The following is a 22,884-nucleotide window of genomic DNA, read 5'->3' as shown; positions in this document are numbered from 1 at the left end:
TATTAAATCTGATTGTACCAAGTGTGGCAGCTGCGAACACCTTTTGTATAAAACATATGTTAACTGATTAGGTTTGTTCCTTGCATAGAAATTCTTAAAAGCAAAACATTTAAAACATGATTAGAATTAAATTCAGTGTGGACAATAAACCGCGTGGAACACAAAACCAGACCTTTCTACATAATGAGATGTTATTGTGTTAGAACACGAAAATATCCCTTGTTTAGTGTAGGAAATGCTTGTAAAGTTGAAGCGCCTTTTAAATGTAACGTTCATTTGATACAGAAAACAATTTCAATCTTGGGACTGAGTGTTTCAAAAAATGTAACACAGAACATAGAAATGCAGAATTTAACGGCAAATCAGACCCATTCGGCCCCCGTCTAGACTGCCCATTTCTCCTGCTCTAAAGACTGAAAACTTTGTCTCGTCTTAGATTCAGGAGCCGTATTCCTATCCCATGCATGTTTAAATCCCCTCGTGGTATTAGCCTCTACCATTTCTGAAGAGAATCTGTTCCCTTAGGGCAAAATGGCAGCACTTTCGGTGACATCCTCTCTCCAGACCATCCAATGGAGCAGAGGACTTCATCGGAAGCGCCACCATTTTTGGGTGAGAGTTTTAAGAGAGTGTAAGTGAAAGGGTCCGCAATTTTGGGTGAAAATTCAGAGCTTTTTGCTTGTATAATTCGCCAAATTTGCCAAAATTTGGTAAGTCTGCAATTCGTACAAATCCGAACACACAAGTCTAGCTTACATTGCATAGTTTTACATCAGGAAAAAACAGACAGACAAGCTGAATGCTTCTTATCTGCCATCAAATTCCATCTTCCTATGTTAGCTGACTGATGAAGCTATACAATAAACAGGACCAGCTCAGTTTTTCTTGGAAGAGAAGCCAACAGGCGATGGGTCCTTGAAGCTGAAATGTTTGAGGAAGCTGAAATGTTTAATTCTCCTGCAAATTCCCGAGTTAGTAAATGAATGAGCATGGATTTTCCATTAGGTAGGGTTGCAACGTCTTCACAGAACCTCAGAGTACGTTTTTTTTATCATAAGCATGATTTGCATTTATATAGTGCCAACATTTGTGTTTTTTTTTATAGTACATAGACTATGGCAAAATAAGATTGACAGGGAACGTTAAGTAGAGTTTTTACTTATTTGAGCTCAGGTCCACCATGACCTGACTTAGTGAAGTTCCTCACCATCTGGGAAAATAGTACATTGATAAGATGATGGACCAAACCCCTGATTTCAAGAGGAACTCTTAACCAACACCACTTAGTTTGACCAGAGTTGAGTTTCATAGAAATCCCAGAGGATTCCATTTGGTCCAACTCAACAACTGACCAACTTACCAAGACCTCCTAACCATGATCATCTCAAATGCCATGCAAAAATCAGTATCAAGTATTTTTATTACATAGGTTGACTATTCTTCCAAAAAGTTGGTTACATTTTGGTTATGTTCATACATCCCGAATTATGGGAAATCAGCTGGAAATGGACGATGTCAGGTATATTGTCCGTAGGTCTTCAGGAGATACAAAATCTAATGTGTTTCTGCTGTACTTTTTTAAGACACAGGCAGCTCGTACGGGAAATGGAGAGCACGTTATATGATGTGACAGATTTTCATTATTACTTGTACAATTGGCATATCACGGCCCCAAAGCACTGACTTTAATGAAGCTGATTGAAAGTGTTCAACCACAGCAGAGAGAATTCATCTTCACTATTTGGTAGAATTTTTATGAGGACTGACGTTTCAAATAGGACAATAAAAAAAATGCTTGTCCCACGAGTTCTTGCGGTCACGTTATTGGAAAGCAGACATAATTCCTATCAAATAGATACTATACATACTGGTTTGAAACGTATTAATTCCCTGTTTTCAGTTAAAGGTCATCATTGATCAAAACATAAGAAGACGGGAACTTGAGCAATCAAAGCAAGTGGAGTTAGACACCATTGTCTGCTCATGGTGAAGGAATTCTAAACTACGTGACTTTGCAAGCTGCTTCTTTCCTGTGTAATTCTTTTCTCAACAAGTGAACTTGATAACAGAACAGAAGTCTAATTTATCCAACATCGTTAATAATTAGAAACTTGTTCTCGGGAGGGGAAAAAAAAAGAACCCATTACACAACACGTCAAGCTAGTATCTCGGTTGTCCTTAGGGAGGAATAAAGCCTAAATATCGAACATCCAAACCACAGATCAATATATATGAAGAAGTACTGTTCCCACAGACTTTATACGTTATAAATCTAGGAGACGAATGCTGCAGCCTGCCAAAACGTTGTGTGCCACTGCCATAAAGCAAGGCTGATTATTAGAAAGGTATCTTTGGGCATGGGGGGGGCTGGGTAGGGGTTATTTATTTGGATTCCACACAGTACAACACAAATCAGGTCCATAAAAATGCTAAACCTCAGCTTTAGAAATAGATAAGTAAAATCTATGTTCTATATGGGTCTAAATTCCTTATCATGGAGGCTAAACACATGCCGAGGGTAACATGTGGTAATGGACTCCATAAGAAGTGAAAAAGTAGGGCTTAAAAAGTAGCACCATTCATTCCAATCCAAGCCATGCCTACCATGAAAGCTTAACATTTATTAATGCCTAATATTTGACCTGTTTTACCCCGTGTTCACCCTACAAAGTCATTCATACGTATTTGTTTTCAACCAGATGACCCCGTGCCTTGTAAAACCTAGAATTTAAATGAAACTCTTCGTCTAAAGCAATCATGTAGCAAAGGGCATCTACGATTTCATTGAATGAGGGGAAAGCAATAGCATTATACTTTCCAATATTTCTTCACTTCTATTAATATTAGGGAACCTGTACAAATTTCTTCTCAACTTAAAATATCTGGTTAAATGTAGCCAAATTGTAACCAGAATTTCAACAAAGTATCATTCTTGTAGAATAATATAGAACGGATATAATGTATTATTATTATTATTATTATTATTATTATTTCTGAGGTTCTATGAAAAGTTCCTTATCAGAGTCTTTTAATGTGTCCCTTTAAAAAAGAAAAATACTAAACATGTCCTCAATCCGTCACGACAGATGATTGCTTTTGCTTTATGATAATTTTGATAAATTGACGAATGAGACATAATGCAACTTAATTAAAATTCTCATTGACAGCAGCAATTTGTCATCTGTAATAATCACATTTAGTATGATTATCATGTAAATCATGAAATATTGAGCTGCAATCATTCTAGAGCTAACATTGATTAACGATTAGCCATTTTACAGCAACATGTAGGAAAAATATACATTTTATAGACTCCTGCGTAGAAGCCATTATCCAGAAACGGAAGACGCTTTGGCTACGGATCGTCAGCTGGAGGCTAACACATTACAGAAATGGATGACATTAAACATTTTAAGCACCATCCATCCTTCGTTAGTGCGAGAAAAGGTTACATTTTAAGAATAATAATGATTAACACAATCTATTTAACCCTTTGACAATGCAATGTATGGCACAAATATTTCTCACAGATGAATTATCCATTGTATTGTCAAGAGCTCAGAGGTGTCTTCCTCAGATGTGATGGTTAAATCTGAATTTGAGAGAAAAGATCCTTCAAGGGGCAGTAATTCGCTTAGAGATGAGTATTTCCCGTACTTCCCCAAAGCAGGATTGACCCCTGCCAGCACCCGTCTGCAGCATGCTAGTCTGCTGAATGAGCTAATGTGCAATCGGCCCGAATGGGGCGGAGCCAAGTGGCTCTCCCGCATGACAAAGCCCACCTGAGCCAATCAACAACAATCAGTAACTTAACAGAGCAGAGATCACTGAATAGGGAGGAATAATCACGCAGGAACTAAAAGAATGAAGGTAAAGCGGCTGACACCATTGTATACACAAAAGCTTGTTTTTTTAACGCGTATATTTCTCAATTTGATTATCGAGCCCCATTACATGTGTTTATTTACAGTATAGAACTGTAAATTGTAGGAGTTAGCAGAATATCAGATACACAGCCAAAAAAAATCGTATTTCATTTCAAATTAAAATAAATTTAAAAAAGTGATTTTTTTAAAATGGTACCGAAAATAACAGATGTTAGTATCTTATACCTAATGAAAAGGTTAAATTCACTAAGCGGAGGTACGCTGCGGCTTTAAATATTCCAATGCCCGTACCGTCATATGTTCTAAAACCCATGCGCATAAAACAGCAGTAAATTGCCAATTTCCATCCGGAACCGTTAATTATATTTCATTCATTCGCACATCTGGTGAAGTAGCACCATTATATTTACTTTATATCCCGGGGACGGCACAAACTCCTAAATCTATTTGTAAAACATTCTCATGTCTCTCTTCTGTCACGGTGTGAAAACTTATTAATGTAATACATCAGCGGGGCTATTATAAGATCATTAGAACAAGGAGACATTTTTCACGGGCTCAGATCAACGCCACACACCGCACGATACTATCGGCTCTTTCTCCTGCTAAAATGATGTGGGTTTATAAGAAATGGAAGGCTGTGCTGTTTTTTTTTCTATATTTCTTTTTTATTTATTGTTTGTTTTATATAATAATGAATTTATTATCGTATACCATCAGCATTTGTATCAAAGCATTTTTCATCCGCCATTTATAATTCATGGATCTAGCATGGGGGGGGGAATAAAGTGATCAAGTTCTGATCTTTTTCATGATGTAGAAAAAGGACCCCGGAGAAAAAGGTCAACCAATATAAGGGGTGCCCTGGGTAACATTAAGCCACAGCCGGTAGATAAATGGAATAGTGGAAATTTTCGACTAGGTTTATTTGTGGACAACTCACCTGGTTTTTAATATCCAGTTTTGGGCATGGGCGGCCTCCATTGTAAGGCTTCTCCTTTAACCATCTTTTCCTAATTTTGACTCCAGTTCCACAGGACGACGTGCAGGCGGACCAGTTGGACCATTCGCTCATTTTACAGTCAAAAGGACAGGCAACTTCACATATTTCCTTTATATAACCTGTATTACATAAAAAAATGGGAGATTACATCAAAAAATGTATATATTATTAATAATATAGTAACAATATTATTATTATTATTATTATTATAAATTAATCTAACCAATTACTCGAAGAGCTACTTTTTCAAACCCACTTTATGCGTAATATTTAAAAGTTTCAATTTTTTTACCATTTTTTTCTTTTTTGTGAAGATAAATTTCTTTTATAGGTTTTGACATGAAGTGGGAGGCAGAGATTCATATCCACTGTCCGATGTATAAAAAAAAAAAAAGAAAATGAATATAGAGAAAGGCCTTTCCAGACTGCTCTGAGAAGAGGCGAAGGACCTTTAAATGGATTTGAGCCTGACAGGGCAACCTACGGTTGTTAATCGCGGAGGAGGCCAGCATTTCTTTGTTTACGGATGGTTTGTCTGAGTGATTTTCCCACACTGTGCAATTTAAGCCATATATCTAAAATATATTTTATCCTTTCAGCTTCCGCTCGGCGGACAACTTGTTTATAGAAACGGATCTGTTTTTCACAATCCAAAGCACCACCTTAATCAAGCAACATACCAGTCATTATATTATCTTCTACTTAACATTGCAGCCTGGGTTAAAATGCCTTCAAAAGGGTTTCTGCCCCGATGACATCATGTGCGTAATAATATTTTTGTTTCAAAAAAGCAAAAAGGAGTCGTTGAGTTTAGTCTTCTCAACAGACGCACTTATTCCGTAAGAGTAGACATCCTCCCAGCAAGATTCAAGAAATATAAAATAACTCCCCAAAGAAGAAAGTATTTTGATCTGTTCACCATGCTAGTCAAACCATGTATAGATCAAGCCATATGGACAGCCACACGCTAAAGCATTGGATTGTGGCATGAGTGGTGATGAAAGGTAAATCGGAGGCTCTATGGGCCACCAGCCTTCCAGGTATTTGCCTGCTTTGCCCAATGGACGGTCTTAGCTTGGGTTCTAAGTTAAGTCGGACGGATACAATATTTCTATTTAAATAAGAGATCTTCCATCACTTCATTGCCAACGTTTCCTAAGTGCTTGAGATTGGGAACAAGTAGAGAGGTCCACCTTTGATCAGCCAACAAGTGTGCTATTGTGAAACTGCTCTTCGAGGCTTCAGTGATATGAGTTTGAAGTACTGCTGTATTAATACTTCTTTGACGGTTTCGCTTGTTAACCTTTTACGAGGACACATTATTAGGAACAGAACTTCTTCAAAGACAAACAAATTACTGAAAATAGCAGAGGCGTGAGTTTTGCGTTTGTTACTATGTTAGCGGATTTATTCACGAGACTTTCTTCTTGATATGTCCAACTTTCTTTTATGTTCCAGGATAGAATTTTCTCGGCTGCTAATTTATTATAAGGTATGTAAGGCTGCATGTAACCCGAGTTTCTGTTTGTTAATCATTCAGTAATGATTCTGGAGATATTGTGTTCTAATGTAAAAAGACTTTTTAACTTTAGGGAAACCGAGCTCTCTGGCAGAAAGTGAGAGAATTAGCATATAAATGAGTCTCATGCCATCACAGAGGAAAATTCTCTATCAACATATATATTTATATAAATATACACATATATATCTCATATCATATCATCTTTACTATCATTTACTCATCATGTCCATTTATTTTCTTCCACAATATATAGGTATATGTTCTCAGCTCCTCCAATTTACTCATAAATAATGACCTTTTCATCTACGAATGAATGAGGATTTGATCGCCACATCCACCTAGCGCCGAATCTCCAATGTAAAGTGCGCCGGCACTTGAAAATGCATTCTTTGTAACAATAAATCATTTTCTTTTCCTATCTTCTACGTTATCTTAACTTTGGAATTGTATGTTTCGTTTTACAGAAACGATAACCTGATTCACCTTTTCTTAAGTATTGAAAGCTACAGCGACTGTGTAAAAAAAAGTAATTATTTCTAATAGGGTATACAATCATGAGATAAATGCTACCATTCTGGGGAGAAAACAACAGATGCTTCGGATTCTTGATCGTAGACGCTGACGGCGACAGGTACGACGGTATAAGATACATTTAATTTCTCCTATTTTATTTTTGGAATAACTAGTAATTAAGAATTCTTTTTTTTAGAGATTATTTTATTATATATATCTATATCTATATATATATATATATATATATATATATATTAAACTTGATTTAAATGAAATTTGTTGTCTGAATCGTTGTTGGTACATTTGCTCAATCAATGGGATTTCCTTATAACCATAGAAACTTAGATTAAAACATAATGGTTTAAAAGACATGATTTTGTGAAATAACTTTTTACATACATCCAGGAGAAATTAATTTTGTAAAAATATGTATTTTTTTATGTTTTGTTCCTTACCGGAATGGCTACAGAGCGCTGGATCTACTATTCTTCCAGTTAAATCGTAGCAAGCGACATCTCGGAACCTTAATCCTTCCCCGCAGAGTCTGACGCCTTCCGCTTTATTCCCTCCTAATTGACTTTCTGGTGTCGCTCCTGGTATTATGCAGTCCGACCAATTTCCATAAGGCTGAGATTTATAAAGTCCGCAATGACACATCTCCGTTTCAACTAGAGGATAAATTGCTGTATTTTGACATCTTTCACGTTTCTTGCTTCTTCCTGTAATAGAATTATTTTATAAAATGTCAAAATTTAAAAACACAAAAAAAACAAAATCCATAAGTCATTACTATTTATTACTAAGTAGAATGTAGTCATGCAATGTTATGTGACCCAATGGCATGCGAGCAGCGCAAAAAAGTGTTATCATGTAGGTGAAGGTTAACATGAATGTTAGCGTGAGTGCATATGTGTGCGTGTGTGTAAGTGTGTATGTGTTAGCATGAGTTACTTAATGTATCAGTTCATCTTAGGCTGACATTTCTAGTTTTGTCAGAGCATTTGAATGTATATACTGTAAGAAGCGCTGTGTAAATGGTTAGCAATATATAAATAAAAGATAATGAAAATAATAATAATAATAATTAACAATAACGATAATAATAACAATAATAATTACAATACTAATAATAATGAATAATAATAACAATAATGATAATAATAATAATAATAATAATAATAATAATAATAAAAAAACAATAATGATAATAATAAAAATAATAATAATAAACTATAATGATAATAATAACAATGCTAATAATACTACTACTACTAATAATAATAATAATAATAATAACAATAATAATAATAATAATAATAATAATATGATACACTACAGTCTCCTACATGGCACTGAGCATTCATAAATGTAAAAACTATTTTATTAGGAAAAATCAGCATTGCCACAGCAAGTAAGAAAAGCCTGTCCCACTGTGTTCTACTGTAGAATTTCCATTTTTACTATAATATTCCTTTAAACTATCCAGAATGGAATGGAAATTAGAGATGTATTTTAGCAAATCTGTACATATCGTTAGGCGTTTTCTACAATAATGACATTTTTACAGTACATTAACCACTGAGTCACTTCAAAGAGATTAACAATTGTTTAAAGCCTAGAGCTTCTAGCACAGAACATCAAACACCCACTGAATTATCCCGCGTATAACATTACAAAGCTCATGTAACGAGACACGCCACGGTTAAAAATAAAAAAAAAAACCTTCATTCTCTCTGGTTCTTAAGGGGGGAAACTGTCACTACAACAGCTTTTAGAATCATTAAATGAAATTAATATATATTTTTGCCATAGAATGTGGAATAGTGGAAACTGGGAATAAAAAAAAAAGTTTTCAGTGCAACATTTATTTATAAAAGTGTTACATTTTGCAGAGTAGATGGAACAGACTCGGACCGGCCATTTGTCAAATGAAGCAAAATGGCCAGTCGGCCAGTGCCAGAGGAGACAGGCCACTTATCTTGTGTTGACCCTCGCTTGGCAGTTCTGGTGGTTTAAGACGAGGCTGGATAAACTTGGTTACAAAATCCGCAGATGTAAGAATGTAGCCACACGTATCCTGCTGGGAAACGCAACATATAGGAGCTGCTGGCCTTAAAGTGCCAGGGCTGGTTTTTTCCATCCGTCCGACTCTGATACGGCACAGTACCTGATTTAATGCCCCGGGGGGATCTCTCCCTATAATTCCGCTCTCCACACATACAAGGACTACCGGAATCAACAAAAAAGCTATAATAACTTAACAACAGGTAAAAAAAATATTGAATGGTGAATCCTGCTGTACCAAGCTCTGGGGCCACTGGTAACTACCTGGTAACTACAAGGGGAAAACTTGTAACCAAAGCACAAGTTGGCAATGAAGGTGTGAAAAATGGCTGCTCATAGCTACGGCAGAACTGTGGGCTTCACGTTGAGAACATTAAGCTGCTTAAAACCTGAGTGCCAAGCAGCAAAAGGCTATTTTAAAATACTCTGCCTAAAAATAGAATTTGCTTTTGTGTATTAAAAGCTAATCGCAAGCCAACAGAGAAACGCAGATGGACAAACAGTAAGATAAAATAATATATTTTGAAGAAAAATAATCGAAATTGGGAAAAATAGAAGCATGGAAAGTAAGTTTCCTAGTTAAAGGTGAACTGTGGTCAAGCATTTTGACTATGCATTACTATGCGTTACTATGTGATACTTTGTATCACACTAACTTTTTTGGTATAAAAACATGAATTTACTTTGTAACGGGAAAACCATACCTGTGAGAGCCCTCCTCCTCACTCGAGACTGCGTGCAGTCAGTGGAACAGGAGCTAAATTTAGACCATGGGGTAAAGGTACAGTCATCTTTGCAAGGTAGGTGGCATTCCTGGACCAAATGGGGCATTGGGCCAGCCCACCGATGGCATTCGGTCACATCGACAGATAGACCATCACTGGAAACACACATGATATCTAGAAAGCAAAGAACACACACAGCATGTTCAAACATAACAGAGATATTTGTGAAAAGATCTGAGAAATGGTCATTTATATTAATATGTTAGATTATATTCTGTCTAAGGTTCAGGTTAACAGTCTTAGCAGTCAACTCTTACAAAATAGCTTCTTTTTTTATTTACTTGGCTGAAAAATCTTCATTACAGTCCCATTACCAAAATTAATTAGCCATATACTTTCAGACAATAGGAAGCTCTTCATTATATCCACCATACAGTTAGAATTAATTGGCAGAGAATTAATTAAGTCTATTCACTAAAATGTGACTACTTGCAAGTTGGCAAAAAATATCTGCATGAGCAAATTAACTAAAGTGAAGTTGCATAAGCACTTTAAAAATGTAAAAAAAAAAAAATACACACACTTGCATGCCCTCACCTGTAACCCAGACTCGCATGCCCTCGCAAACAACTTACATATTAGTGCATCTGAGAGCAGTTTTGGAATTTTCGATTGGCTACTCAACCTCTTAGTGAATGGACTTGAAGACTTATTTAACCCACATTTAAAATACAATGGGCATATAAAATTGACATTGAATATTAATTAAAAAAAGATGCAGAGAGCAGTTTAATTATTTGGTATCCAGAGGGTTTCCTTCATACCATTAATCCTGTAACCTTTGAACTCTCTTTGGTAGACATATGTCTCAATATTTCATTTAATTTCAACTGCACACAGAAACTTAACAATATCACACCACACCTCCCAAGTGTCCCTGCTAAAGAAGGACAGTCCTTCTTAGGGATCATTCTTTTCTCCACTATTTGAATTACATGCTGTGGAAAGTTGGCACAACTAAGCGCTCCCACATATGAAATCAAAATGACAGATTGTCATTATTAATAGAAATATAAAAAAAAAATGATTTTCGATAGCAGGCCTTAACCCATCACTTTAATGATCAGGTTCCCTAATTTGTGAGTATTTTTAAGAAATAGATTGCAAAGTAATTTTAACTCGATCACAGAAACACGATTTTCCTTCTGCATTTGACATCCTTATTATATACCTCATTGTGAAATTGTACAGTCGTTTTATAAATGTGTCTCTGAATAGAGCAAGCAAGTAAAGACAGTATAACTAAAAAATAATAAAATGGCTAAAGTATGTGTGTGTATATCCTTTATTACATTGTTGTATTTATTGTATTTATATTTATCAATATTAGTGACGATAGGGAGGGTACAGAACCTCCAAGGCAGCAAAACAAGTCTAAATATAAAATATATATATATATATATCTAAAGGTGATTGAACACCAACATATATAATACAGATATTTTATAAAATATATATATATATTATACAGTATCCCATCATTTGGTCTTTCTAAGTACGTATGAGTAAATGTGAGTAGATGCGAGTAAATAAGACTTTAAATCTTCCATGTTGCCAATCATTTTAACCACCTTTTTTTAACTAAAGGGGCAAATAATCACACTCCCTACCCCCAACCTTTTTGTAGAGGAGTACGGGGTAATAAATACTATTTCCAAGACAGATCCAGACTGGCCTTCCATATACATTAAGGATGTGGTTGCACAACACCCCCACACACACACACACACACACACACCACCACCACTGATATTTTTTGGAGCAGGTTTCACTTCCAAAATCCTAAAGCTGCTCCCTTTATTTTATTTTTTATTTTATTTGTATTGTATTTTATTTTATTTTTTTTATTTGTTTTGCCGTAGAGCGAATGCAAGTGACAGGCATTAACATTTTAGTGACTAAACCTCCCCATCCCTAAAGCCTTACTACACAGAGCAACGTCGAAATGTTTTATCCGGGGTGATGGACAAACGGTCACATTAAATAAGGTCAAACATCCTGCCGCTTAAGGCAGAGAAGATCTAATAAAAAGGTTTGATGGAGTAGCTGCATTCGAAGTCAGGCCAAGCCGCTTTCTTATAAGTATCCCGTTCTCGTCGTCAACGTGACGATTGACTGTTAGATGTCGTCTTAAATCATTCAGGATCAACAATACCGTTCTCTTTGAATACAAATGGATTCGCGGTATTTTCTATTAAAGCCATTTCGATTTGTGGCTAAGGAACTTACGGCGATGTCCAGCTAAGGCAAAGTACATCTCAAATTGAAAAGGTTTGTGGCAGTAGCTACACAGACCCCCCTGCAGGTACAATTGGGCTGAGGGGTAAATGGGAGTTTGCCCCGGATCCAGTGGCCAAATAGGTCTGGGGTGTCATGGAGGTGGCAGCTCCTCTGTCACTTCCCAATGGGAGATCTCAAAGAGAGATTACTGATCTCCCCAACCGGCCCATCAATACAATGGAGGACTATGCAGGGTAGGCGCAGTCTCCATAGGATGTATTAAGAGGTGGATGGGGAGCTATGATGTCATAAGTAACGACCTCAGAAGAAAAAGCACAGAAAAAGAGAGGCTGTGGTTGGGGGGGGGCAAACGTAAATACACCACTGCCCGGACATCTTTTTGATTAATGATGGTCCAATATGTTACCATTCTCTTATTTCTTCTCTTTTCTGTATCCTTAGCATCTCAGTTTCCATGCTTGCCCAAAGTAAACCCAAGGCATATCTTTGTTTGTTTGGCTTTTAGTGTTTATTATCTTGTTTGCCGAATAATTATACAGCACTTACTGGCTTTACATAAATAAACTATAATCATGGTAATAGCAATGTCGGCTGCGTTGACAGATATTCAGTTTAGCATAAAAAAAAGAGAACACTTTTCACTCGGTAATTGTTGAATAGATTAACACTGGCAACATTATATTATAACCCGTTGTAAACAATTCTCCGCAATTGAAAGAGCTTTGAAGAAATCAATAATGATCTATTTACAACAGGTTTATAATAATATAAGTATCAATGGAAATAAAGTGTACAAAGGTTTGGGTAAGATACTGAAGGCAGTGTTGGCGGACGCGTGCGCCGTAACACCTTTTAGATATAACAATAATGCTGAATAATTATAGAAGGAAAGGATGGCTGCAGATTTTCTGAATGCCTATAAAAGACAAACGCTATTTATTGTTCATACATGTTGCGTTGGAGCATGCCTGCCCTAGTTGTGAAGTTATCCGAACACAGAAACAGAATTTGGGCACATTTACATAAGGTATAGTCTGCCGACCGGCATTTCCAGCTCTAAAGCTTCATCTCGCTTCAGCCTGTGAAGTTTGGACATTTGAAATATTGGAAAAAAATATCGGTACAAAATTGCATTTTACTCCTAAATGTTGGGAACTGGGAACTTGCCTGGTCTTACTCTTAGCCTCTGGATGGAGAGCTTCGATCCCTGGGCAGGAGAGCGGTGTTTTGTCCGGCCCAGGTCCCACCCAAGCTCTGCCCCTTTAAAGGCTAAATGGGACTAGCCCCACCCTCGACACTGAGAAAACCCTATATCCTTATCGTAGCCACACCCCCAGCAGACGGAAAGAACCTGGCATTGGTCAATACTCTAGGAAGTCACATAACACACCTATATCGGAAGGCCAGTCTTGTATTTTGTGACCAGCATACCTGGGAACTCTGGCTACCTACCTTTGCATGATACGGCCACACCCCCATTTAAGGGGGAAATGGGCAGAGAGTGGGGCGTGTCAGAACCCCCACCACCACGACACAGAGGCACCGCTTCTCTTGGAGCCTCTGAGCAAAACCTGGAGAATTCTCAGGTATGCTGACCATCTTAAAGCAGGTTTCCAGGATCTGCATGATTTTTTTTCCCTATTAAGTTATCTCTCCCCTACTGTTAAGTTGCTGCTAAATGCTGATTGGTTAAGGTAGCCCCTGCAGGAATAGCCGGGGGGGGGGGTGTAAGGGAAATCTATTCTTCCTTGCCATAAAACAGTCTCCAACCCTCCAAACAAAAATTAACAAAAAATGACGAGCCGCAGCTCTGAGAGTGACAGTTCTACTTTAAAGGATAGAAAAAATACCAGGGTCTCATTTATAACGTTCTTCTGACTACCAGAACACAGAGGCTACCGTTAATAAATCACCCAACCAAACGTACGGAGAGCTTATTTCAAGTTGAGCTTTGGAAGGCAAAGTGAATAGGTGAAGCAACCCGCCTCCAAAAACCATTGGTATTTTTTTAATTATTTTGTTCATTTTTGACTATTTTATTTTTTTTTCCATTTTTAGATTTGGGATCCTTCTGACTTACAAACTTGTGACGCGTTACTAAAAGGCAGCTCTTACATACAAAATAAAATACCAGAAGCTATTTTTATTTTAATTAATTTTCTTGCATAATTTTTTTTGTATATATACGAATAAGAATAAGGATTATCTGGCTCCTTCTCCAAGCTTGAATAAAGATACATTCGGAAGGGTCCATGTGAGAAACACATCATCGTTAATTGGTATTCCTAGTTACTCATGGGTTGGAAGAAATGTAAATGAATTTTCTGTGAAGCACGGGAAGAATAAAAGGCTGTTTGCGGTGGGTGTTTCTGCTGTCATAGAATTAGTTCTAAATCTGAAATTTGACAGTTCTGCGGGTCCACTTTCACTAATGAATTTTTCCGATGCAGCAGTGGTTCTTAAATTACAGAGGTTCAACACGTCTCAAGCCATTTCACGAGAGAAGCGATTGATCCGGCTACGTGACGGCTCTCCTGTGCTTTGGCGGTTTGATAAATTAGCTAATTTTACTTTCACCGCATTACTATTTAAAGAACTGCTTGTTTGATAGAGACGGCAGAGTTCACACAGTAGCTCACAGTTATGAGATATTTGTATAAAACATTAATTTTAGAGAAATCAAATTAACCAAAATGAATATATTATATACGAAGTTAACATGTTGTTTGTACAAGGCTCTCGTGTTGACTGTAAGCTCCTTGTACAAAAAACCTCCATTAACTGTTGTTGTTTATACTGCAGTTGTTAGCTAATTGATAAAAAACACACAATATGCAAATCCTACTTAATTTTTAATTTTAAGAAATATTAGTTTATCCCCCTAAAGTCAGCGCATTCAACACACAGACATTAAAGTCTTCTCCAGAGACTGACTTAGCTCGCATCTGTTCTGATGATTAATTTACTAAAATTCCCCAGGAATTCGAAGACTTTATCTGAACATTAAGGAATAAACATATTTATTTATCCTGCACTGTTTCTGCCCGGATGTCAGATTTACAACATGCTATTTCCAGGGAACAAATTATATACAATGTATCATATACTAAAAACGGTAAAATGTATCCATGGAAAACATGGCTCCCAGTTACAGATGATTGGGATTTATGGGCGATTATGGCATTGGAAAGGATGCTTATTTGTCTAATTAAATAGTGTGGTGTGGATGGCAGGGGAAAGAGTTGGATAAGTGTCCTTCAGTTGATCGTAGGACAGTACTGAGTATGGGTTGGTGAGCTTGTGTCGACAGGGCAGCTTCTGTTAGCGCCACTATAGGAATAGGCAGAAGAGACACCAGGATTCCTTGGCACAAAGAAGCTTTACTAGATGAACAGGACCAGGACTATCCAAAGGCAAAAAAACTCATCAGTAGGCAGGCAGTAGTCCATCTCCAATGGCCGTCTGTTTAGGGTATAAGACCACCAGATCTTGATAGAATCTCGAACCTCTTGAGCAAGAAGTTGACTTAGTAGCACCTTAACCTCTGTCTATAGTGAGGGATCTTGCATACGGGTGCTAATTACAGTTATGAGCAGCAACAAAGGTTCAGATTCTGATAAAGATGACCACATTGGCTCATTCTTGAAGGAGAAACTTGATGATGTTGATTCTTCCTAATGCACAGTTAATACAGTGAGAAGAAGTGGTTCATCTCACTGCAAGTTGCCTGCAGATTTAGTGAATGAACCTCACTGTATTTTTTTAAATATTGATCAGCAATAGAGTTGGGTGAGCTGATGGGTTCAAGCTCAACCTCTGGATTGTCCTAGCTTTGTAAGGACAGGAGGTGCATGAGTCAGAGCCAAGCTGGCCAAATGACCTCCATGCTTGGTGCTTCCACACGTCAAGATGATTGAATCGCCTACATCTTACCACTGATATGGGTTATTCAATGTAAATTGCTTCAAGAAATTCATGTAGACTTTTGTCTCAACAATGCGGGTTTTAATTGATACAATGCTGAACTTAAATAGCAAAATGAGTTCCTCTGTAAAGAAAACATTAATATGATCAATGTAGGAGACCACGTGTGTGCAAGAGCTAAACAAACATAGTCGGAATAGATATTCAGTGATAAGATGGAAAAAGGTTACAATAATCAAGACTATGTCTACATTTAATTTCTCCCAATATAAAATAACTTTATAGGATGTTGCTTTACTGGGTAGTGCAGAGGAACTAAATGAGACGGCGTGAACCGTGTTGCTGAGCCCAGAACTGATCAATGCCAGGTTGCCGAATTACTTCCATTACTCTAATTGACGTCGCACCATTTGTCATTCCTTGGCATTGCCAGCTTTCTGGAAGAATACTCTACGCCTTCATTGATTTTTGTACTCTTGCCCGATCTTCATTTAGCAGAGGGTTTGAGTGTTTCATTCCTCTTCTCTTGACAACACGTACCCATTTGTTAATAACTAGGACTGTTTTTGTCTGGGGTTCCACCATTTCTTTGTTAATAGGTCTGATATCCCAACATTTCCAAGAATATATATAAATATAAATATATAAATATAAATATATATAAATATAAATATATATATATATATATATCGGTATATATATATATATATATATATCCCCCCAACATATTTATATCCCTATTCTCCACTCAAGGGGTCAAATCAATTTATTGATTGTTAGTGAACTTGCCACCTTGCACTTCTGATTTTTGCAAACATGAGAAATGTGACGCTTCCTTTCTGAACAGACCTCATATTTTTTGCACATTGTAAAACTGCTTTTTCTTACCAATACGGGAAGCCTCCCGGAGGTAATGGCATTCCGCATCACCCGTGGACGTGACAGACCGGGGACTCGCCTGCTTTTCACATTGCCTTGTATTTCCCTTTATGTGCAGTTATTAAAGCTCTTCACGCTGCCTGGCTTTAGTTTGTGTAGCTAAGTGCTAATGTATATTACATGTCAGAAATCTTGATTTCCTTGGTGAAGACTAGTTAAGTAAAAATTGAATGAACTGCACATGACCGATCCAGAACCACAATTCTACTCCGGTAGAATAAGAATATTCTTAAATTCACTCCGTGAGTTCTTCGATAAAACGTAAATAATTCTAATTTAAATTTCCTGGTATCGGTAATGCAAACTCTTGAAGAAAACACTATATTTAGGTGGTAGAAAAAAAAAAGAACATTGTCTAATTCAGAGCTCCATATGGACAGTCTTGCTATGGGTGTTTTGGCAAGTAATGGAAATGTCCTCTACTTTGCGGTGGATATAGTGAGATGATCCCATAAGGTAAGTAGACATAAGGGTAGTGTTAATATTATTCTAGGTTGCTGCAAATTTTCATCTTGAGTCTGTTTCTGGGCCAAGTTGTTTCTAAATAGATCAAATGGGCATTTAGACTTGGAATGATGCTCAAAGGATGGGCCAGAGTGGGCCCTGAGTGGGATCTCGAGTAGGGCTAGGCCTTGGCGCCAATTGGCTGTGACCTTTCCAACCCAAGTTTCTGGTGTCTGTCGTAATTGGGTTACGGGAAATTGGCTGGGGGGGCCTGGCCTGAATACCTGTTTAGAAATTAAGAGACCAAGAACCCAGAGATAACCTTACTTTGGGTTGTTAGTGACTTATTTGTGTTTTCCTACTCTTTAGCTGTAAATGCGTACATTTTAGAAAAACGAGGTGGCATTTTACCATGATGGCACAAGGCGCTGGTCTGGCCACATTCGGCAGAGCCCATGTTGGACGGCCATATGAAGTATCCTGGATACTGTAGATATAACAAAAAGTAACTGGTGTCCAAGCGCATCGATACCATTCCAGAATTATGCAGAACACAGTCGGGGAATAATTTCCAATTAACATTTACTTGTCTTTCTTCGCATGAACTTTTGCCTCCCTCGATGTTCCGTTAAGACAGAAAAGTCAGATCCAGGCAATTTTCTTGTGATTGAGAGAATTAAATTAATTATTTAGGTTTTCTTTTTATACTTCTTGGGAAAAATTGACAGCTACATGGAGAAGGTCATTTTACAACGATCCTTGATCACAGATGGCAGAGATTGGAGACGTGGCGTAAAATATTGAAGGCTTTCTCTTCCTTACTATGAACATATTCTGCCAAAAATATAGTCTTTCTTGTTTCTGTTCCCTCTGAAAGTTGTCCAGATTGTCTGAAATGTAATTTACCAGAAATAAACTACCTTCAACGTAATATTTAATTTATTATAGCCAAAATGATGCCACAGAAGGCACTCAAATACCAAGGCGTAAGAGCTTATAGAGTAAAATGGCGGCTGTTAAGGACATATAATCATTAAATGATAAGGTGATACTCTTAAGATTGAAGTTGGCATCATAGAGGAAATATGCATTGTGATCAGAGGAGGGCTGTCGTCTTTTCACCCAGGGGTAAGCAAAACCAAGTGCCTCCCTGGCCCCCACACTGCTATTGAGACACCACGTGGACCACATTGCACTCCTGCTTCCCATAGCGCGCCCGGCCAAGTTAGACCGGCCCTGTTTTAAGAATATTGTCCTCTCCGTAGCTAATCTGCCTGTGATTGTGGTCTACGGGCTGAAGGTTTAGAGGAAACAATGTAACCCAGAAGCTGGAAGACGACATGAACATGACCTAGAACCTTGGAGATCAATCAATGAACCTCCTGACCCTGGAGAACTATTTCTGTCCCTCTTGTTTGTACATTAGTATTTAAGCCTCGTCCATTGCCCCAAACTAGTCTTACCGACCTCTAGCAGACCACTTATTAGCAATACCAAAAAGTGCACAATATCATATGTAACAGAAATCAATTAAAAGTTCACTCAATGAAGCAGGCGTGTGAACTCCAAGGCTGGTGGCCGCCCATGAAGTAGGTGCCGCATTTCGGCTGTATATGGAGCCACGTAGGCCAGCAGCCCACCTGGCATTTGCATACCTGGGAACTCTCCATGTGAACTACCGATGTCAGCTGGACCGCCCACTGACATCATCAGGACCACCCACTGAAGTCAGTAGACCCACCTACTTGAATCCCGAAACGGCCAGCTGGATGTTCCCAGGTATGGGCATTTGCCCCGGTGTGCCGGATGGCCGGTCTGGGCCTTCTCATATTATAGCGCAACGTTTCAACAAAGGGAACCTGACGGATGATTATGAATATTCCAAATTTACAAAGTTGCTTAATTAAGAAGTGATTTAAACATTTGCATTTTACACAAGAGTAAGATGGATGGTTTGAGACATCTCTATATCAACGCCACCGCAGCAATTATAGATTCTCAAGCAAAGCAATGCTCTGAGAAATATTTGCTTTTAAGAAAATTGATTTCGAGGTAGTTTTTGCTGCCATCACTGTATTCTACAAACACAAAAAAAACCTAAAAGTGATAAATTATCAGATCTGACTGCTGTTTGCATTTATATGTAGCCATTTGCTGCATAATTAATCATCATTGTAAAAAAAGAAATGCATTTTTTTACTGTCAATTTACATATTATAGTTAGAATTACTTAAACCAGGAAAATCACGTTCAGGGTTTGGACATTTTAGAGCAAAATTACCCACCCCCCATTTTTACTAGGGGGTCCTTAATCGGAATTTATAATGAATATTAATGAATAAATTAATATAATATAATGAAAGTTTGTTTTCTAGAAAAGAGGGGCATCAAGGGAGGAAAGAGGGGAATCAGAGGAGGAAAGAAGGGGCAACAGGTGAAAAAAGAGGGGCACAGCGAAGCAAAGAGGGGCCAGCCAAAATGAAAAGGCACACATAGAATATTTTGTTTAGTTTTGTTTTTGTGTTTTTTTTATCTTCACGCACAGATAATAACTGGTAACATCTGTAATTGGTTTTTGAAATATATTACAAAATAGCTGAATTTTATGTAAGAAAAAAAAGATAGGGAAAAAACCATGATTTTTATAAACAAATATTAATGATATTAATGAGACCTTACCTCTGGATTGTAGACCTCGGCCACATGATTCCGTAATTCCCACTAATCCCAGTCTCACCGAATCTGGAACCAGCACACATTGACCCCACGGGTGTGTGTCCCACCTGATTACAAAAGCATCAGATACAAAATATACAAAACTATTAACAGTTTACTTGACATTTACTGGTGAAGTCACTAATTAATCTTTGTAAGCACTGAAAAAGAGTATCTACGTTACGTTTTTAAAAGCTAACTTTTAGAACAAATCTAACGTAAGGAAGTTTAATTTTACTGAGAGGGTGGTAGATAAGTGGAACGGCCTCCCAGCTGAAGTGGTAGAGGGTAATACAGTGAAGGAATATAAACATGCATGGGATAGACATACGGCTCCTGAATCTAAGACGAGACCAACGACTGATTAAGGTTTGAGTCTTTATAGCAGGAGAAACGGGCGACTAGACGGGGGCCGAATGGGGGCCGATTCTATGTTTCTAAATAAGTGTAACTTTGGTGAAAACATGTGATCGCAAAGCCACAGCCAAAATGAACATAAAATAAAAATAGTGATTTTTATAGACCTTACATCATTTTTTTTAATCTTTCTCACGTTGGCAGGAAATATTGTGGAAATATTTTGTAATTAAAAAAAAAAACCATGAAATAGCAACTGGCATTTTATTAATTAAAAACACAGAAATGTCAGTGGATTTTGTGATCACGTAGGCACTTCTTATTAAAAAATGAAATTATTCATCAGATAAATGGCCGGATGATATCCAGTTCATTCTTTTAGATTTAACCCCTTAAGGACAATAAGCGGTCCCAAAACCCTATTGAAAACAATGCATTCTGAGCCCGTACATGTACGGGTTTTGTCATTAAGGGGTTAATTTAGTACCTTTCCAGCTTCTAACTAATAACCTTCAAACTGTGGTCTCATTGTCGTGGTATTTAACTCTGCCCTGTGGATACGTTTGACAATCAGCTTTTATGGTCTCATTTTCAAAGCTCTTATGTGGCGTTTTTGAACTCCCGACACTCCTTCGCATTCGCCCAAAGAGAGAGAGAATCATTTCTTAGTTGTCCTTTTTGTTTTATTTTTACACTGTGGCGTTAATCAAAAGAACCCGGACATGTGAGAGAGATGCAGCAGGCTGAGGCTTTTATGTTCTTGCTTCCCCTGGTATATTACAGGACTCTCCGGGGTCACATTTAAAAGTCATTTAATAAAAAAAAAAAAAGGAAAATAAGCATGTTAACTCCTTGTGGGCAGAAAGTTAAGCAGGAAGTCAACATTAAGGATTTAGGAAAGGAAAGAAGAGGGAAGGGGAAAAAAGGAGAGACAAGGGAGGAAAGAAGAAAGGAGAGGAAAGAAGACACTAGGGGAAATGAAATATATCAAAGTAAAGGAAGGAGGTGAAGAAGGAGTGAGTTTTGAATACCGTACATGGCAACTTTCTGGGTTTAACCCGGAGTCTCCGGGTGAGATGCTGCTGCTCCAGCTCCATGTTCCTCTTTCTACAGGCAGAGGGAGTGACCCTTAGACACTCCCACTCTCCACCCACCTTCCTCCTACTCAAGTATATTGAGGGCTTCCCACGCCCCTGTGTGTGGCTAGCCCTGCCCCATGCATAGCTAGCCCCACCTATACGACCATATAGCCCTGGCCCTCATGAAGCCACTACTCCAGAAGAGGGAGAGCTCCAGGTAGCTTTCTCTGGGTTCCCAGGTATGATGAGTACAAATAAACACTATACCTGTATATCCAACAGATGGGGACATCGTCACACTCCCGCTCCTCATAAAGGGTATCGGGGCACTCCTGACCTCCATTAGCAGCTTGCTGTAGAACTATCCTGTAGCGTGACTGCTTCACTGACGTTGCATTCCCTAAACAAATTATAAACACTGGAATGATCGACAGACAGCAATGACCAATCATATGTAAAGATTATTTGAGGATTAACATTTCGAAGCTTCAATAATTGGTTCAAAAATCGATACTATATATCATATATCATGTTCGAAAAGCCGAGGTCCCACTGTTTGAATCAACCCACAAGAACAAATTTGGGGGGCTTTGCACCCACGTTCGTTATTCTTGTGAGCTACAAACATTTCACTTAACCTTGGCTAATTGGTTTCTCATTTGCCTCCAATGTCTAACTTTTGTTCATAACCGCTGGGGTTGTCCTAGGGGTAGGTGTTCTAGGTGGCCATGGCCCCTGGACCAAGGTCTTGGAGGGAGCATTAGAAGAACGTTCAGCCTCCACCTATCTTTATCCTTAAAGGAAAGATCAAAGAAGATGTGGAGCTGCCTTGGGGACCAGTTGTGGCTGCAGCCCCTGACCTCCTATAATTACCCCAATAAAGGGGAGGATAACAGTAGCTCTTTTTATGAAAACACTTCTTTAAACGTAAAAAAAAGTGAAAAGGCATGACTTCCTTCATTCAACCTTTTGAAAAAATATAATGTGGTTTATTACCCCTTTTACTAAAAAATAAAACGGAATGGGTTCGATACAATCTGACGACTACAATTTCTTTTGCCGCCGACCAGCTTTTTGCTGCGTCGGTGAGGTGTTTGTCCTCAATTATTTGCAGTGAACATTAATCAATAACCTGATAAAACAAGCCTACCGGGCAGGCAAGAAGTAGGACAAGCCGTCCATTCGCTGAAAAGGGTGACAACACAGTCTGTTTTACACGGCAGAAGACAGGGCCGCATTGATTCCGGTCTTGTAGATTCAGGGCATCTGCGAATAAAACGCACGCACGTTGGTGGGCATGGACTCTGTGAAATTCAGCTTTGACAATTTGGTTATTATTCTAGAAATTAAACAATTTTTTTCTTTTCATTTTTGGAGGGATTTACAAACAGGTGAAACGTTGGGGGTCCAA

General features: G+C 38.0%; 1 protein-coding gene across 1 annotated transcript in view; it reads right to left on the bottom strand.

Annotated features, from left to right (window-relative positions):
- THSD7B (thrombospondin type 1 domain containing 7B) overlaps positions 1–22,884 on the bottom strand; it is a 97,455-nt gene that overhangs the window by 32,751 nt on the left and 41,820 nt on the right. The window contains exons 10-15 of the mRNA XM_053470839.1: positions 22,624–22,739; positions 21,741–21,873; positions 20,002–20,105; positions 9,694–9,888; positions 7,381–7,644; positions 4,831–5,009 (exon numbers count right to left, since the gene is read on the bottom strand). Of these exons, the coding sequence (XP_053326814.1) occupies positions 4,831–5,009; positions 7,381–7,644; positions 9,694–9,888; positions 20,002–20,105; positions 21,741–21,873; positions 22,624–22,739 (991 nt within the window). The remainder of the gene's footprint in view (positions 1–4,830; positions 5,010–7,380; positions 7,645–9,693; positions 9,889–20,001; positions 20,106–21,740; positions 21,874–22,623; positions 22,740–22,884) is intronic.

This window comes from Spea bombifrons, chromosome 7 (genome assembly GCF_027358695.1).
Source record: "Spea bombifrons isolate aSpeBom1 chromosome 7, aSpeBom1.2.pri, whole genome shotgun sequence".
NCBI classification, from domain to species: domain Eukaryota; kingdom Metazoa; phylum Chordata; class Amphibia; order Anura; family Pelobatidae; genus Spea; species Spea bombifrons.
This window is presented reverse-complemented; position numbering and strand designations above follow the sequence as displayed.